General features: G+C 39.5%; 1 protein-coding gene across 2 annotated transcripts in view; it reads right to left on the reverse strand.

Moving 5' to 3' along the window:
* Positions 1-20362, reverse strand: part of Lon (Lon protease) — a 456188-nt gene that overhangs the window by 150267 nt on the left and 285559 nt on the right. For both annotated transcript variants that reach the window (XM_067138307.2, XM_067138306.2), the window contains exon 8: positions 7093-7232. In XM_067138307.2, the coding sequence (XP_066994408.2) occupies positions 7093-7232 (140 nt within the window). The remainder of the gene's footprint in view (positions 1-7092; positions 7233-20362) is intronic.

A 20362-nucleotide genomic window follows, 5' to 3' on the forward strand; every position in this document is an offset into this window, starting at 1 on the left:
GGCAGAAGGCTCAAACAGAAGCTTTAAACAGAGACTGTAAAAACAGGGAAGGAGATAAGGTGTGGGCAAAGGTTAAAAAAATTAATAGGACGAGTAGAGAGACAAAACCGAAAAGCAAATATCGAACATGGGTAGAGTATTTTCAGGAACTATTAGGCGAACAGGAAGGGTGGGTAAGGGTCAACGGAGGTGATAAAATGGAAAGGGGGTGAGAGAGAGGCTGCAAGAGTTGGATAAGAGAATAACAGGCGAGGAGGTGATGGGAGTGATAATAAAATTGAAGATCAGGACTGTGGGAGGGAAAAGTGGGATAACTAATGTGTACTGGAAGGAAGTAGCAAAAAATAAGCAGATGATAGTTTGGTAACATTCCTAAACAAGATATTTGAAGGGGCAAAATTCCCTAAAAAATGCCAGAAGGGGATTATATGTCTTATTTATAAAAATAAAGGGGAGAGGACAAATCCCAGTAATTATAGAGGTGTAACCCTGCTGGACTCCCTGAGCAAGGTGTACACGGGTATTCTAGCAAATAGGTTGAGGATGTGGGCAAAGGATTACTCAATTCTATCGAGTTTTCAAAATGGATTCAGGAAGGGGAGGATGACGGCTGATAATTTAATGATTGTGAGAACTATAATTGATAAATATGTAAGAAAAGTAGGCACTGAAGTGTTTATTGCTACAATTGACTTCCAGAAGGTATTCGATACAGTGAGCAGGGAGGCCCTGTTTGAAAGAATGGGGATGGATGGGGTGGGAGAGATGATGAGAAGAGCGATCAGAATTATATACGAGAAAGTCTATTGTAGCATCAGGGTGGAGGAACGGGTGGTGAGTGGAGTGATTGAGTCGAAAGTTGGGTTGAAACAGGGATGTAAATTGTCGCCAATCCTTTTCCTATTGTTTATAAACGACCTACTACATGGCCATGTAGAGAGGAAATGGACTTACCAGGTACTAGGCAATCAAGAAATTCAAGGATTGATCTTTGCGGATGATGTATTTTTGCTGTTGACAGCGGGGGGTCTGTAAAGAAGTTTGAATGAAGTAGGGAGTTTTGCGAAGAAATTGTCATTGAAGATCAACAGTAAGAAGTCTAAGGTGATGGTATGCAGCAAAGGGAATAAAAAGAAACCAGGGGTAAAGTGGGTAATAAACAGGGAAGTGATAGAGATGGTGGAAAAGATGGGAGTACCTGGGGGTGATGCCGAGTAGAAATGGTAGCTGGATGGAGCAGATTAGGCGGGCCAAATGGAAAGGCCAAGCGGCACTCTCAGTAACTAGGATATTGGAAAATAAATTTAGGGGGGTAAGCTAAGCTATACAAAGTATGGTGTTTAATGCGGTGGTGAAGAGTAAAATGCTGTATGCTTTGGAGGCCTGGGGCATAGAAAAGGAGTGTGATACTAGAGCAGGTAGAGAGTAGGTTCTGTAAGATTGTTATGGGCCTACCCTTGTGCACCGCGAGTGCAGGTGCGAAGATGTTGTGTAAAGAGTACATTAAGATTGATGTTTTAAAAAGAGTGCTTGGTTACTGGTGTAGATTATGCGGTGAAGAGAGGAAGGACTTTCATTTGCTGACAGAGTGTAAAAAAACGCTGGCAGAGAGGCGGGTGTTTAATGAACAACAGTTGGAGTGGATTTCTCATCCGTGCAATGGAGATAAGCTTTTGAGGTGGTTAGTGGCGGAATGGAAGAGTGCTGGAAATTAGTGTAGGTTTTTGACAAAAATCAGAAACAGATATACAGCAGCCTTAAAGGCAAAGTCTCAGTTGTGCCAAGAGGAGGAAGATCTTAGTAGTGGTTTGTCATGACACAGGCAGTGTGTTAAATCTTGTGAATCAGCACAATGGAATCGTCGGCTGATTCTTAGTCAGCAGCGAGGAAGGGGGGAGGGGAGGTGCTGGCGTATGCCACCACAAGAAGGCATTCTAGCATGTAACAGATGCTAGATCAGGAGGCATCGGGTGACACATGCCAACACGTACCCAAGAAGTGAGGTTGTTTAACCTTGGGTTGCCGTACCTTGCCCTTTTAGTTTTCCATTTAACTCAGCTGGCCACGAGGCCAGTGGGCTAACTTTTTCCTTGTTTTTTGTGTTTAGTATTGTTATGCCCACCAGCGTGGGGTATTATTGTATCTTTATAATGCATTGTCTATGTAATCTTGGTTTCATTGTTTTTTTGTTTTTGCTTGTAACTTTCTTAGTTTTGCTTGGTTGTTTTTTCCAATTGAGAATTGCCATTTTTCTCTGTTAAGATTTGATCAGGTTGTGAAACTGTAAGATCAGGAGAAACATAAAGGTTACATACATACATAATATATTTGTGTTTTCCTCCTAGAATGCTTTATCTAGGGTTTGCACATCAAAAATTTTATTAAATAACCATAGGTTGGAAATCAATAGACAGAGTACACAGCAACAAGAACCCGAGTGATGAGCTATTCCTTTGATTCAACTGGAATCTCATACACACACTTGCTCTGATCTAAGGCTGCGTCCGCACCGGAGGTGGCTGGCTAGGTGCTTAGCGCTTGGGTGGTCACCTGGATAACTAACCCAAGCAAACGTACAATGTAGAACATATGAGACTGACTGCACCGGGTGCTAAGCTACCTAGCGACTTGCCAAGCAACTATCCTAGTAAACGACTGCATCTGTTTTGCCTGGATAGTTAGCCAGGTGGTTTATCAGCCATCATACACACTGTTTGCTGCATTATATTGATTTTTGGAGCAAAAAGATGGATGAAGCAATAATAGCGGCTGTTTTCAAGAGAGAAACACTCTGGAATCCATCTGATGAAATGCATAAAAACGCAATTGTGTTAAACCATGGAAAGAGGTAGCAGAGGAAGTACGAAAGATGGTAAGTAGGAGCATTGTAATTTATAACTGCATGTATTATTATTATTATTATTATTATTATTACAAAATGATTTAGTAGTAAAGAATCAGAGAGAGAAGTGTTAGTTGGCAATGGTTTGTTAGTAATAGTGAATAAAGGCCTCCAGTTTATTCACATTGTTGTTCCAGAAGCTGACATACTTCCTTCTTACGCCGTCGAATAATGTTCTCGGGTAAGGCATAGTCCATTTGCCAAGGTAGTGATCCAGTTCCGTTCAAATAATCCATCAAAATATCTCTTGTTCGTACTGCAGAGATTGCAAACCTATATTGTGGTCATTGTGAATGGTGTTCTATTGAATCAACGATTCCAATTTGAACATTCCAATAGCTATCTCCTGGAGGTAAATGCGCTCGTTCATGTCTCAAGACAAAGTTGTGAAGGATGCAGGCTGCTTTTGTAATTGACTTCGTAGTGTCCACACTAGTTTCTATGGCTTTCAGTAAAATTTCCATTTAAATGACATTATACCAAACGCACACTCAACACTCCTTTGAGCTCTTGAAAGACTATAGTTAAACACTAATTTTCTGTTAACAGCATTTCTTCCACCATAAGATCTCAGTAAGTAGTTCAACAATGGGTAACAACCATTACCCACTAGTACAAATAGGATTTTGGTAATTGCGCCAGAAATTTCTCTTTCTGGGGGAATGTTAAAGCTATTTGATTCTAACAACTGAAACAAAAATGAACTTCTAAATTGTCTAAGTCACAAAGTCGACTTTCGCCACCAATGTCTACGGCATTAAGTTAGCATTGGTCATCAGCTACAGGTTGCAATAAAATAGATAAATATTGTTTATAATTGTAGCATAAAGACCCAGGGCGCGACGGGCACCTTACTCTAATGTGTTTCCCATCGATGGTACTGATACAATTAGTAAAATTCCACTGGTGAAAAAAGTTGTCTGCTATTTCGTAACAGTTCTCAACTGTAGGTACTGGCATGTATTCTTGTTTTAGTGCACCCCACAGAATATCACAAGTTTCTCTCACTATCTCGGACACTGTTGACCGTCCCATGCGAAAATGAAAAGTCTGAGACAGAAATTATTCCCCAGTATTCAAATATCTGAAACAATGTAAAATCTCTATTTTATTCATTTGTATTATTTCCTCATCTATTAATTGATCTTCTAATAATTTATTTTTATTTCATTTTCAGAGAAAACTGTAAAGGGAAGATGGAAGAATATATGAGCGCACTTTTTTAAAGAATGTTGCAAAAACTGAAAGTCACACGGTGGTGACGGCACTGATGATTTATCTACCTGTGCATTGAGCTTATTTGAACAACTGGCGTTCCTGCAGAATACTACAGTTCTTTCACAGAGGGATTCTAATTTACCATCAGACAATGAGACCCATAAGACTGCAGATGAGGCTACTACATAGTACAAAGAAGGTCCGTATACACCATTATCTACAGATTTGTGTTCTGGCACTCCACTACCACCCAAGGAAAAAAAAAAAAAAATTCCATCACTACCTCCAATTCTCAAAGAGGTGACCAGCTGCTGGAGCTTGAGAATAAAAAAGTTGAACTTTCACGAAAGGAAAGCGAAAAAGAAGATGAGGATTGCCACTTTTTTTAGTCTTTTGCCCTACATACCTCAAATCCCAGCAATTTCTAAACTGAGGTTAAGAAGCAGGATCCAAGATTTAATTTTGAATAAACTTGAATCTTTGCAAGACCCACAGCCTTCAGTCCAACTCCAGCCATCTACATTTAATTCTCGGCAAAATATAATCAAGCAGCCTCATCCACAGTCTTTGGAACCTGATTTCTATGACTCAATTAATAGGTAATAGGTTTTGGTGTTATCATTTGGATTTGAATTTATATATTTCCTATTTAAATGAATAAATGTTTTTAATAGTTCCGTACTGATGTTATACACACAGTATTACTTACCTCTTACTTACCTCAATGTAACCACTAAATGTTCCTCAGGTGATGCATGATCTGTAATTAGTATCCTACTTTTGCAACCTTACCTTTACTTAAGTAAGCAGAATATCAAACGTGTGTGTTCATTCTCAAATACTCGCAGAATTTATCTTCATAATTCCGCAACTGTTTGTACAGAACGTTAAACTCCCCATTTATTACTCTTGAACGATTAACATCATGTACCCAACGCATTTGTCGAGATAAGAAAACATACTTTAACCCCTCAGCGCCGACCTCTATACGTGGTATAGACCCATACATGGTTTCGCATTTACGGCTATAGCGCGAAGAGTTTTGGTGTTATGGATATGCAAATTGTTTTGTTTCCAAGAAGACATTTTCGGGTTTATCATTGTTCTAAATAAGTACTGAAAATCGTTAAAGTGTAGCTGCTTTTGCAAGGATAAGTATATGTCAATTATATCTGAGCACCAATCCCTGCTTTTTTAATAGTCCGTTTGCTTCATTCTTTCCCACAGAATAAAATAAAGAAATGATGATCTGAGAAGTTTGTCTTTTCGTGTGATGTTCTTTGCTCTAATTTTGTATTAAGAGTGCGGTTTATTTATTATATTTGTCTTTATTTCTCGGCTTGTATTCTTTTCGTAACTCTCTACGAGTACTCTGTATAGGCATCAGTTAGTGCTGCTTTCTGTCATACGACACGAGAAGCAGTTGTGCATGATATATATCTCGTTTGAAAGACGATGTATCGACCTTTTAATCTGAAATATGTATCGAGTTGTTTTGATTCGTCATAAATGTTATTCCCCTCATTCAGTTTCGTCCTGCCGCTTTCGATCCCGCTGCAGCTTCATCAGCTTGTGTGACGCACCGCGCTCAATGGCTAGCTCCTGCTGAGTGTAGCGTGCTTGAAATATTGTATAATTCAAATGAAAGTTTAGTCGGAAGTAGTAGTGGCAGTATTAGCAGTAGTGATAATGAAATAGATGATGTAGCAGTGGTAAATGATGAGAGTGACGATGAGGAGGAACCAGTACTTGGAAATTTCGTGTAGGAGGCTATAGATACGCATACAGGTCAAAGGGAAGCTTTCAACAGTGAATTATGATTCCTAGATTCTCCAATAATATTTAGACAAGTCACAGGGACAAACATTGAGCAGTTATCTTATCAGTTTCAGCTGATGGAAGGTTTGTTTACGTAGTACAAAATACGCTTCTCGGGCGGGAAACGAAATATTCAAGGCCGGCGCGCATCAGATAATACAGTTCCAAGGTTGCAGGAAATACGTTTTATCAGGAAATTAGCACCCAAGAGTGAGAAATCCAAACCTCAGAGACGTTGTATCGCGTGTTCAAAACACGGTGAAAAGAAGACATCGGTGTACTGCTGCCAGGAGTATGCCTTGGGTCTCTGTCTCGAAGAGTGCTTCGAACTCTATCACACGGAACTAAATTACTAAGGAAATGTGAAACAATTATGTAATTATCTTCATGTACATAGTTCTACCATAAGGAATTCCAAATTTCGTGAATATCGGGCCACTCTTATACTAGTAGTAACGCTTTAAGTGAATCAATGTATTTCAGTCGCACGTAGTTGAAATCTCATCCGGCCGCGGGATAGGAAGCTCTTTAAACGGTGCGACGCTGAGGGGTTAAAGAAGTATTTTCAGACAGAAGTATTTTTCTTCTTAACTTTGAAAGAGAGATTTTGACGTACACTGTTTATCGAGCAAACACGGACTAATCTAGGTGCCTAGCGTTAGTGTGGCCAGTCTGTAAGCACCATGTAGCCAGCACCACCCAAGCGCAAACACCTACCCAGCCACCTCAAGTGCGGATGCAGCCTAAATGGACGAGGATGTACTGTGTATCGTCAGAGCTCATATACTGCCTTCTGGCATAATGGAAATTCATGTAATACTGATGGTTTTTAAGGATGAAAGAATTAATTCATACCCTTACAGTATGGTTTCTGATTTTGTCAGTCGATAATTAGATTCAGACCCATAGTTATTTACAAGTGGAAAAAAAAAATCATGATTGTTTTGGTCTCTTCTATCATCTCTAAAAGTTAGGAGTATTTGCATTTTGATGGACACTGTATTTTTTTTTTTACATGATGTGAAAAAAAAAAATAACAGACAAGTGCTAAATTATGATATTCTGAAGAGAAAGAAAAAGAATATAAGATTTACAGGATACGACCATCATTGCATTCTTTGCACTCAATACGTTCCTCCAAGTTTTCTACTTACCTAGAACTCTTTTCTTTACATCTTCCATGCCATAATGGTCTTCATCAAGGATTTCAATTGCTCGTTGAAGGTTCAAGTTCTCAGTGCTTGTGAGACCCCAGGGTAGAGAGGTGATCCAGTCTAGGTAATTCCGAGTCACACTGCACAAATTAAGTTCACATTATATCTATTCCTTACACTTCACAACAAAGAAATCTGATGGCCTTCAATGATGAGAACTATGATACTAAAATACCTAAAAACAAAGACTTGAAACTACTTAAATAAGACTGAAATAAATCATAATTACAGAATTTCATACTGGCTGTACTAAATCAGCTTGCAAAGTTTTTCCCATACCCTGATGGGGTCGTGGGTGTCAAATGTGATGCACACGTGGGCTTGGTCCAGTTCTATGATCGGATGCCCTTCTTGCACTAACCAAAGTGGAGGGATGTATTCACTATTATGTGTTTCTGTGGTGGTTGACAGTGCAATGTATTACGTGGATTATTTTATTTAGCATATGATGTTTATCTGACAATTATGAATTTAGACTAAAGAGTCAATATAATAGACAAGAAAAATGTTCCACTGATCAATACTATTTATTGTGAGTGAATTATTGCACTAGTACCGAGTGCTAGCTGATGATGGCCAAGAAAGGCCGAAACCGGTACTAGTGCAATAATTCACTCACAATAAATAGTATTGATCGGTGGAACATTTTTCTTGTCTATTACATTGAATCCAATCAATACGGAATATGAAACTTATAAATAATAATAAAGAGTCAATAGTCAAGACCAAATAACCTTTAAGATATGTGAAGCTCAACTGTTTACTTCATTGCTATAATGCTGGTTATGAAAGAATACGCAAAAATTATTTTCAATAACCAATCGTAGCCCGCCTGGTGGCCATGATCGTTAAGGCATTGAAGTCTATACAGTCTGACAACATGGTTCGCCGGTTCGAGCTCCAATGGTTGAAAAAAATTTCACCATCAGAATGTCGGCCAGCAGGGTAAAGGGAGGTGGTAGAATACAATTTATAATCACTAGATTGTAAGCCAAAAGCCTGGATTCAATTCCAAAACTCTCTGTAGTGCTCATATGGAGTGAAGGCATACGATGCTGCTAATGGCGATTCATCCATCAGATGGGGACGTAAAGACTTGAACAGACCCCTTGGTGCTATCTGACAGAAGTAGGCTATGTGCCGACACCAAGTTTCACCCTCTCCCTTCCTACTATCATATATTACATAAATCATTTCATCTTATTAACTCCTCTGATGAGATTGACATCAGGAAGGGCATCCGGGCATAAAAACTTGCTATGAAGATTCATCTCACTTCATACCAAACCCGATAGATGAACGGAATTCCATCTTGTACACACAGGCACTGGAAAAGCCAAAATTTCATTCTCTTGTTCTGCGTTTTCATATTTCTCTTACAAATGCAGTGCAGTTGCTTTTTCATGTAAAGGTTTGTCTTTATTATACACATGTTCAAGACAGCCAACTTGATTTCAAATATGCAGCTGACATGACCTACTTCTTCAGTCAGTCCTTGAAGAGTAGTTACACATTTTGTCATGTAGTGTGCAGATCCATAACTACTGCCACTATACGCTCCCTTTCAATTTCGCAGGATTTCAAAGTTTCTAATATAGCACTGGCGCAATCTTGTGCTATTGGCAGAATCTAGAACAACAGAGGGAGCCAGACGGGTGCTCATTTCAGCTGATGGTACAGATGGACGAAGTAGGACAAAGTTGTTTCGTCACATAGCAGAAACATGTCTTTGCTTTTTAGCTTTGTTATTTTTTTCCCTTCTTTCAGCAATCAAGGGGATGTGTTTCTGATGGATCTGCTTTGCTTATGGTAAATCTCCACTTCCGCGAACATATTAAGCCAAGTACAGTATGCATACAGTAGCAGGATTGTCTAGTTTGTCTACTGGTATGTTAGTTTTCACGAACACATTAGTTGTGTCCAAAATAACTTTTGTTTTGAATCCTTCATGCGACTAGCATTTGATAATGTATGTTTCAATGTGGCCACTCTAGGAACTGAGATTTCTCAGTGTTTTGAATGCTTCTCCGATTTACAATGTTCATCTAAAGCATCTCTCCTGCAATAATCTAACCGGAAATTATAAATCCTTCATTCTTATATTCTTTAAGTCTGTCCATGGCAGACACTGCTACCTTCGACATTTTAAAACCCAATTTTGCGATTCCCAGTAACAAATACTGTTATCACACGGTTGATTGTAGTCACATGCTAGTACCGTATAAAGTCATAACCACACGTAAAATGTATTTCTGAATTCCTTTCATAATATTTAAATTATGTCGCATCTCATGTCTGCTTACTGCTAAGTTCGGAACTACCATGACGAACACGTGGTCGCCAACTGATTCACGCAAATAACGCACTAGCTTCGATGATAATGCAAAATTTGTGCACTTTTTATTCCAATTATATAGAATTCTCTACTACGAATCACACTCACTACCGATGTAACAGAGGCAAATGCAGTTTCCAATTTGAACAGCCATCGCGTAACTTTTCGGAAATAGACAAACGATTCATGCCACGAGATAACAGAATACTCTAGTTACCATGTAATGAGACTATCAACAACATATTGTAGTACTGATTGCCCCTTGTGAAACGATACAATTGATCATTCTCAAATTTACACCAAACAAATTAGAATATTGGCATGTGGACAATGGACTTGGAAAAGAAACATTCCAAATATTACGTTTGTACCATAACTGAGACAACCCACTGGCTTTACTCAATTCTAAATATTTGAATATTTAAATGGCTGTTGAAAACTCCAATGATTATGTTATACTGTGTAGTCACCAGGGAGAAGGGATCTTGTCAATCGGCTATAGAGACTACCTAATAAACATTTAACCATAATACAGTATTCTCAACTTCTAAGGAGGTAAAACAGAAGTCCATGTAATCAGCAGATGAAAGAATAACTTAGTTATCAATGTTATTCCTGACATTAGATTACCCCAAACACTGCATGGGGTTGAGGTACTGCAATTTTACATCCAGATATTTCCCTCTAATCAGACGTTGTTGGTCATCATCTGCATGTGCTTTTTGTAAAACCAGGATATCAACCGCATGGTCATGTAAGTTGGCACATATAGTTGTGAGCCCATAGTATGCATATGGAATTTTGAATCCTACGCAGGACTGTGTGAAGGAATATGATTGTTGTTGCCTAATCAAAGGTATCATGGAATTATAATCTACATACAGTCAAAGTACTGTACCGGGAACACCGCTACGACAGAAGTTCGAAGTATGTTTGTTGAACTTCGCGCGAGATGGAAGGTAGGCAGCCCGCCGAACGCAGTGACGTACCCAGCGAGTGACGTGGCCGCAGTAAGCCAGCTCTCCGCTACCATATATGGTAATGATCCAGCTCGTCCTCAAAAGTACATCTTTGAGCTAATTTATCGCTATTTTGACACTGCCATCTTAAAGGCCCTTACAATAGACATCATCTGTTCAGATTTCAAGAAAATCCACCGAGTATTATAGAAGTTATAAGGGTAGATAGTACCCGAGTTCTAGACACTTCCATGCGAACGTGTATAAAAGGAAGACCACCCGACCTACGAATTCAGTGTCTGTCACTCCGCCGTCTCTGTGACACGGGTAACAAGAGAAGTCTTGTGTGTGTCGAACTTCTGGTTGACAGTCTGCGAAATCCAAGTTCGGTATTTCTCTAAGTGTTGTATCAGGACTTTGCCATATTCTTGAAGTGCCTGAATGGGACTTTGTTTTCTGCGAGCATCGTATTGGAACTTTGTCATATTGACACATTGGGACTTTGTTTTCTTTGTCGTGTGTCGTGATTGGACTTTGTTTTTTTCTTAAAGTGCCATATAAGAACTTTGTTTTTTTTTCTGAAGCGTCTCATTGGAACTTAGTTATTTTCGCCAAGTGTCGCGATAAGACTTTATTATTTTCTTAAGGTGACATACTGGAACATTGTCATCGAAACTTTATTTTCTTCGAGTGTCGTGTTGGGACTTTAACATTTCGACACGTTGGAACTTTATTTTCTTCAAGTGTCGTGTTGGGACTTTAACATTTCGGCACATTGGAACTTTGTTATTTCTACACATTGGAACTTTGTTTTTTTTTGAAGTGCCACATAAGGACTTACTTATTCGACGACGATAGAATTTTCACGTGTGTTGTGTATCACATTGAACTTACGCGAACTTATATTTTTGAATCAATTTCTGGAACATTGAACTTAGGGGACATTAAACATTACGTTTAATTGTGAAATACGCAATGCTTTCCAAGTGCTGCACAGGGACTTACGTTTTGATTCTTAAAGACTGTGACAATTCGGAATACGCATATCGCATTTCCAGAAAGCCTAGAACTTTCCAGTATTTTGAGTGATCCATAATTTATGAAGTCAGACTTTTTCTTTCAAATATTACTTTCTTTAATGGCTATTCACTTCGCTTATTAATGCAACAGGACAGTTTCCGAGTGCTACTTAGTCAGTTCATTGCCAATATGTTTTAAACCTTCAGAACTGTGCATTTAGGGCTGCAGTAACAGTAATCCTCTAGAACATCCTGACTTACAGTGAGCTTGCCTTATGAACTTGCATTTCTACCAGTACTTGTTCGAGTGATTATTCTAGAACGTTTTTGCAGTAATCATAATTTAAAAAAGTCATATCTGTTCAGACAGTGCCCTGAATGTGTGGAGTGCCGTATAGGAAATTCAGGTGTGAATTACGTCTCGAATCGAACCCAGGAGCACGTACCAATCTTCGGGACATTCCAGAACGTCGAGACTTCCAGAACGTCGAGACACTTCCAGAACCTCCAGACGTTCCAGAATTCCTCATCCGAGCAGGTGTGGTCCCTGCCCGGTCGATGTCCAGCACCATCCCAGGACTTGGAGGTACCAACCAGCCACGACATTTCCACGCTGCTGTATGAAGGTGATATGAACTTGCTTTTGATGATCAATAAACTCAATTTATCAAAATAATCTCTCAATTTGATAACTATACCCCTCTCTGTACCAGCTCCAATGATAAAGCCACAACAGAGATTAAGCCTCATGCTCGTTCATTTAATATCAAGCGCCTTAAAGATATGAACACATTTTTACGGGTACAGTACATTCATAGCAAATTTGAAGGTTAGGTACATAATTTCAACAGTTCAACTTTGTGTGGCTTCTAGTTGCTTTCATTTAACCATTCATCACAATTCTGGAAATTAATATCCTTGAAGATGTTAATCTCATATTTTACATTACACATTTTAGTCATCTGCCTCCACGTTAAGAGCAGCCTGGCAGACAAGAGGAATGAGACTGGAATGCACTGCATTATTATTTCCTTCAATGATGTTTGTGCTCTGCCAGGAACACATATTTATTATGTGGAGCCATTAAACAAATATATATAGTTCAAGCAAAAATACATAATTATTCGGAGACAACAACCACACACTAATCACGATGATGCTTATCACAAGCAACGTCCAGAGCCATAGTGTTCCTCACATAATAGGTACTGTCCCTGTGTAATGTACACCCATGGTTTTCCTCGCAAGGTGGTACTAGTTGCAAGTAACATCGACCAAAGGTGTTCCGCACGTAATGGTACTGATCACAAGTAATCTCATGGTTCTAATGTCATCATCCCTTGGTTGTTCCTTTTAGTTGCCTCTTATGACGGGTAGGGGATACCGTGGGTGTACTCTTCATCTGCGTCTCGCACCCAGATGGGGAAGAGAGGGAAAAAAGAAAAAAAAGAATCAGACACTTCAAAAAATGAAGTACTGAAGAAAGAAAGACAACAGCCACAAAGGGCATGAAAATGAAAGACTCCCTAGACCTGGAATGCTCTAATACTGTCAGTGTCAGAAAAGATCAAGAGATGACCAAGGGAGGTTGGACAGGATAGGTGAAAGTGAGAAGCCTGGCACAAGTAAATGGAAGCAATGCCAGTACTCAGCTGAAGGCCCTCATGGTTGCCAACCCACACTCCCAAGCTGAGAGCCCCTGGGACCCGTTTTAGTCACCTCTTACGAAAGGCAGGATATACCGTGGGTGTATTCTTCATCTGTGTCCCACACCCACAGGAGGACGACAAAGTTTATGGTGTTCTCTAATCACGGCATTATACCTATGAAGATGTGAGGCAATGTGACTTAAACTTAAGTTGGAGCGTACTTAATTGCCGCAGAAATCAGCAAGAAGGTGTGGTTAATTTTGATATCAATCTTTTGTATTTAAAAGCTGTTAAGCCACACAGAAATGCAGCATTCAACTGCAAGGAGAGGCCAATAGCTGAACAGCAAAGTATTATTGCACTGGATCCCCATGTTGTTCAGCACAGTTTCTCAACAATGTTATTACATGATATGAGCTTTGGCACGGTCTTCATCAGATGTTTGAAGAATAAAGTTCAATTCAGAGTGATAACAAATAATGTTATTGGATTTATGTCCTACTAACTACTGTTACGGTCTTTTGGGGATGCCAAGGTGCCAGAATTTTGTCATCCCACAGGATTTCTTTAAAGTGCTAGTATATCTACCGACTCAAGGCTGACATATTTAAGCACTTTCAAATATCGCCAGACTGAGCAGAGATCGAACCAGCTGATTTAAGTTCACGAGTGCAGCGCTCTACTGCCTGATTTACTCAGCCCAGCATCAATTCAGAGCAACACACAGGTACTTGGGACATCAGTGAGCTGCAAAAGGATACTGTCAAAATACAGTATACTCTGAGATCCCAGTCAGCCATGTAGTTGTTCCGATAGAAGGGAAGAATTTCAGTCTACAAGATACCGAGTCCTGAGAACATACTGGTACTGTCAATTCCAGAGAAGGACTAGTGTCTTCTGAGATGCAGTGATACAGATGTCTACTAAAAATATTCTGGGTGGATAAAGTATGCAAATGTGAAAAAAAATTAAAAGAAAGGAATATAAATCATGCACATATCAAAAAGATAAAACTAAATTATTTTGGACAAATGATGAGAACTAACAAGTACTAGCCTTTTCAAATTATCATTCAATCAATCAATCAATCAATACTGATCTGCATTTAAGACAGTTGCCCAGGTGGCAGATTCCCTATCTGTTGTTTTCCTAGCATTTTCTTAAATGATTTCAAGGAAATTGGAAATTTAGTGAACATCTCCCTTGGTAAGTTATTCCAATCCCTAACTCCCCTTCCAATAAATGAATAATTGCCCCAATTTGTCCTCTTGAAACATGTCCCTATAATTTTATTCACAGATTTAAATTCTTAATTAAAATCACTTTTATGTATTGAATAGGTGGAATAAATAAACATTAATATTTGACTTTATTGTACATTTCAATACAGACCAAAATATGAGAATTATAACATGTAACATACCACTTAGTCGAGCAGCTCGTCTTCTTTCTCTCAGTTCTTCCCAGCCCAAACTTTGCAACATTTTTGTAACGCTACTCTTTTATCAGAAATCACCTAGAACAAATCGAGCTGCTTTTCTTTGGAATTTTTCCAGTTCTTGAATCAAGTAATCCTGGTGAGGGTCCCATACACTGGAACCATACTCTAGTTGGGGTCTTATCAGAGACTTATATGCCCTCTCCTTTACATCCTTACTACAACCCCTAAATACCCTCATAACCATGAGCAGAGATTTGTACCCTTTCTTTACAATCATATTTATGTGATTACCCCGATGAAGATCTTTCCTTATGTTAACACCTAAGTACTTACAACGATCCCCAAAAGGAACTTTCACCCCATCAAAGCAGTAATTAAAACAGTGGACTTTTTCCTATTTGTGAAACTCACAACCTGACTTTTAACCCCGTTTATCAACATACATTGCCTCCTATCCATCTCACAACATTATCGAGGTCACGTTGCAGTTGCTCACACTCTTGTAACTTATTTATTACTCCATACAGAATAACATCATCCGCAAAAAGCCTTACCTCCTGATTCCACTTGTTTACTCATATCATTTATATATATATATAAGAAAACATAAAGGTCCAATAATACTGCCTTGAGGAATTCCCCTCTTAATTATTACAGGGTCAGATAACACTTTGCCAATTCTAATTCTCTGAGATCTATTTTCTAGATATATAGCAACCCATTCAGTCACTCTTTTGCCTAGTCCAATTGCATTCATTTTTGCCGGTAGTCTCCCTTGATCCACCCTATCAAATGCTTTAGACAGGTCAATCGCAATACAGTCCATTTGACCTCCTGAATCCAAGATATCTGCTATATCTCGCTGGAATCCTACAAGTTGAGCTTCAGTGGAATAACCTTTCCTAAAACTGAACTGACTTCTATCGAGCCAGTTATTAATTTCGCAAACATGTCTAATATAAATTTAAAGACGCTGTGAACATAGCCTAATATCTGGTTTTTAAAAACTTGTGCAGCAGTTCCAAACTATTCCAAGTTGCAGAAAAAAAACAAAAAAATTGCCCTGATGATAGCCAACATATGAGGATATGACATGAAAAGGAGAAGAATAACGTTATTATGGTGTTTTTAGTTTTACATCCTACTAAATACTTTTATGGTTTTCGTAGACCTCACAGTGCCAGAAATTTCACTCTGCAAGAGTTCCTTTTACATTTCGATAAACCTACAAATATGTGGTTGGCATTTTAGAGCCCCTTCAAATAATAATGGATTGAGCTGGAATTGAACCTACCACCTTCAGCTCGAAAAGTCAGCACTCCATCATCTGAGACTCTCAACCCAGACATAACACCAAAGACGTTGAAGTGACAAATGAAGACAGTTTTCAAATTGCAGAAAAACTGTGAGTAACACTTTATGCACTGTACAACGGATGAAAGACAAGAACCAAAATAAGTTTCACTGACTTGTAGGACAGACATTATTTTGGTAAATGGGCAGCAACTGCCACAATGCACCTTCCATTCAGTCGTTGTTGTTGATGTTATAATAATAATAATAATAATAATAATAATAATAATAATAATAATAATAATAATCATAATCATAATAATAACTGAGAAAGAACTGAGAAACGTAAATACGAAAAATCTCTCATTGAAAAGATAGAACAAAACTTTAGGAAGAAGGAAAGCAGAGAGTACTACAGAGCCTTCAAACGCAAACTCACTGGCTATAAACCACCATCTCTATGCTTTGAGCGAAAGGACGGCACACTGGCGACGTCAAATGAAGAAAATTGCAGCATTCTGGCAGATTACTTCAAGAATTTACTTAATTGCTCTAAACCGCAAAGCGCCATTGAGACTAAGGAACCCTTACTCAGGTACCCAGATTCCAGACCACCCGACAGAGATGAAATCAAGCGCCACATTACCCGTCTCAAAAATAACAAAGCACCGGGGGAAGACTCAGTAGTAGCAGAACTATGGAAATATGCCCCAGAGGAATCACTTGATATCTTGAAAAAGTAAATAGAAGAAATTTGGAACAAGGAGACACTACCCGAAGATTGGAAAATAGCTTTGATCCATACATTACACAAAAAAGGCAGCATGAAGAACATCAACAACTACAGAGGAATATCTTTGCTACCCGTGACTTACAAAATTCTATCACTTGCCATCCTGGAGCGTTTGGAAGCACAAGTCAAACATCAAATAGGTGAATACCAAGGAGGGTTCAGAAAAGGTCGCTCAACAGCTGAACAGATCCAAAATCTCAAAACGATCATCAGATATTGTACACTAAGGTCCAAGCAGTATGTGACTGTCTTTGTAGACTTTAAGAAAGCGTACAACTCCACTGACCGGGAAGTCCTGCTAAACATCTTAAATGAATCTGGAGTTGATTTGAAACTGCTGGCATTAATTAGAGCCACCCGGACCGATACAAAATCCAAGGTGAAGTTCCACGGATGTCTCTCGCATTCCTTTGACATCAAAACAGGAGTCCGACAAGGTGATGGCCTATCCCCGATTCTCTTCAACTGTGTTCTTGAAAAGATCATCAGAACCTGGCGGGTGAGATTACAGGAAACCAACCACAGTCCATTGAGAATAGGAACCAAATCCAAGGGGATCGCAACAGACTGCTTAGCATTTGCCGATGATATTGCTGTTCTCTCAAAACGACATAGAAACTGCTAGAGCTCAAGTTGAAATTTTAAAGGAAATTGCTGAACAAACTGGTTTGCAGATATCGTTTGAGAAAACAGAAGTAATGACTAACATCAAAGAGGCTCCACCAAAACTCCATACAAAATACGGGGACATCAACCGAGTAGACGAATTTAAATACCTGGGTGAGATCATCATGAAAAATGGACTAGACAAAGAAGCACTTCAGGAGCGAGTACGCAAACTGGAAATAGCCTACCAAACATCCCGCACAATCTACAACAAAAAATACCTTTCCCAAAACACCAAGATACGTCACTATGAAACAGTTCTGAAGCCAGTAGTTCCATATGCAGCCAAAACCCTGTCTCTAAATGCCAACAAAGGACTCCTTGAAGAACTGGAGAAAAGAGACCGCGAAATTGTGAGAGGAATCTTGGGATCAAAGTACACAAATGGAATCCATCAAAAGAGATCCAACAAGGAAGTCTACAGCACAATAGAGAAAATTACCAACACAATCAGAAAAAGACAAGCACGATTTTACGGTCATCTGAAAAGAATGGACGGAAGAAAGTTAACTAAAGAAATCTTTCACTTTCTTGATTCAAACCCCAAAACCACAATTCCCTGGTTTAGAAATACCAAAGAAGACCTGCAAATGCTACATATCTTAGCCGAAGACGCCCTTAACAGAGATCTCTTCCGCAAGAAAATATTGACGAATGGGCTAAAGCGAGACGAGCAACCGAAGAGAAGACACGGTGCCCCTTGGACAGAGGAGCGTAAGCAGGCCCACTCACAAAGAATGAGGGAAATTTGGGCTCTAAAGAAGGCCAAGTTCAGTGTCAAATGCAACAAGACTTAACGTGGTCCTTGATGGCTCCAGCGAATTATATATATATATATATATTATACATGGTGCTTTTTTTTGCTACTTGCTTTACATCGCACTGACACATATAAGTATTATGGTGACGATGGGACAAAAAAGTCTAGGAGTGGGAAGGAAGCGGCCGTGGCCTTAATTAAGGTACAGCCCCAGCATTTGCCTGGTGGGAAAATGGGAAACCACGGAAAACCATTTTCAGGGCTACCGACAGTGGGGTTCGAACCTACTATCTCCCAAATACTGGATACTGGCCGCACTTAAGCGACTGCAGCTATCGAGCTCGGTTATACATGGTTCATACTGTGGGTTAGGGTGTAGTCACATCCTAGTTCGTGAACCATGGGCAATGGCTGAGTGGCCTAGTAAGTGGTCCTGAGAGACGGGATACTAGTTGCTATGGAACAGGGGTAGACATCTCGGACATATCCTGAGTCATGGCCCTCTTTGTGCTCAGACGGCTAGGACTATACAATCCACCGAAAGTCCCTAACCCGTTAGAGGAGAGATCCTCACTTGGACTATGTGCAAGTAGGATAGCATTCTGCTTCATGAATTTACAGAGCTCAGAACATTTTAAGCAAGCCTTAGACCTATGGGAGTAAGTGAGACCCACTCCCATTTGACAGGCGAGGGACTCCTTGGAACAACTTGGCAAACAAAATGGAATTCGATGGGGAGCTATTAATATTAATGGGGCTTATGGAAGAAAGAAAGTAGAACTAGTTGAGTCAGCAAAAAGGATGAATCTGGATGAGCTAGGAGTAAGTGATATTCGGGTAAGGGGAGATAACGAGGAAGCGATAGGAGATTATGAAGTGCATTTGGCAAGTGTTAGAAAGGGAAGGACAGAATATTGGGTAGGGCTGTTTAACAGGAATACCATTGCACGCAACATAGTTCCTGTTAGGCACATACATGAGCGTAAGATGTGGGTAGATTTGGAAGTTGGAGGAATTAGGGCGAGAATTGTCTCAGTGTATTCACTGTGTGAGGGTGCAGATGAGGATGAAGTTGACAAGTTTTATGAAGTATTCAGTGACATCGCAGTCAGGGTCAACAGCAAGGATAGAATAGTGCTAATGGGCGATTTCAATGCGAGAGATGGAAACAGAACTCAAGGATACAAAAGGGTGATTGGTAAAGGTGGGGAAGATATGGAAGCTAATGGGAATGGGAAGCATTTGCTGGAATTCTGTGCTAGTATGGGTTTAGCAGTTAAGAATACATTCTTCAAACATAAGGCTATTCACCACTACACATGGGAGGCTAGGGGTACCAGATCCATAATAGACTATATCAAAACCGACTTCAAATTCAGGAAGTCTGTTAGGAATGTACAACTTTTCCGGAGATTTTTCAGTAATAAAGACCACTATCTGATCTGTAGTGAACTAACAATAAGTATCTCTAGGCCTAGGATAGAAGTGAAATCTGTCTGCAAATGAATAAGGGTAGAAAATCTCCAGGACGAGGAAATTAGACAGAAGTACATGGATATGATTAGTGAGAAGTTTTGAACAGCAGACAGTAAGCAGGTTCAGGATATAGAAAGAGAATGGGTGGCATACAGGGATGTTGTAGTAGGAACAGCAAGGGAATGCCTAGGAACAACTGTGTGTAAAGAAGGGAAAAAGCAAATGAAGCGAGAGCAGCTTGTAAACGTAAAATGAAGGCTTATCAGAAATGGCTCTAAAAAGGGCTGATGCAAACAGGGAATTGTATGTAGATGAAAGAAACAGAGTGAAACAAATATTTGTTGAATCCAAAAAGACGTCATGGGAAGATTTTGGTAATAACCTGGAAAGGCTAGGTCAAGCGGCAGGGAAACCTTTCTGGACAGTAATAAAGAATATTAGGAAGGGTAGGAGGGAAAAAGGAAATGAACAGTGTTTTGGGTAATTCAGGTGAACTCAAAATAGATCCCAGGGAATCACTGGAGAACTGGAGGGAGTATTTTGAACATCTTTTCAACATAAAAGGAAATCGTCCTGGTGGTACTGCAAACAGCCAAGTTCATGGGGAGGCGGAAAATGATGTTGAAATTTCACTTGAGGAAGTGGAAAGGGTGGTAAATAAACTCCATTGTCATAAAGCAGGAGGAATAGATGAAATTAGACCTGAAATAGTGAAGTATAGTGGGAAGACAGGGATGAAATGGCTTCATAGAGTAGAAAGATTAGCATGGAATGTTGGTCAAGTACCTTCAGATTGGACAAAAGCAGTAACTGCACCTA

The sequence above is a fragment of the Anabrus simplex genome, chromosome 1, assembly GCF_040414725.1.
Source record: "Anabrus simplex isolate iqAnaSimp1 chromosome 1, ASM4041472v1, whole genome shotgun sequence".
In the NCBI taxonomy this organism is placed as follows: domain Eukaryota; kingdom Metazoa; phylum Arthropoda; class Insecta; order Orthoptera; family Tettigoniidae; genus Anabrus; species Anabrus simplex.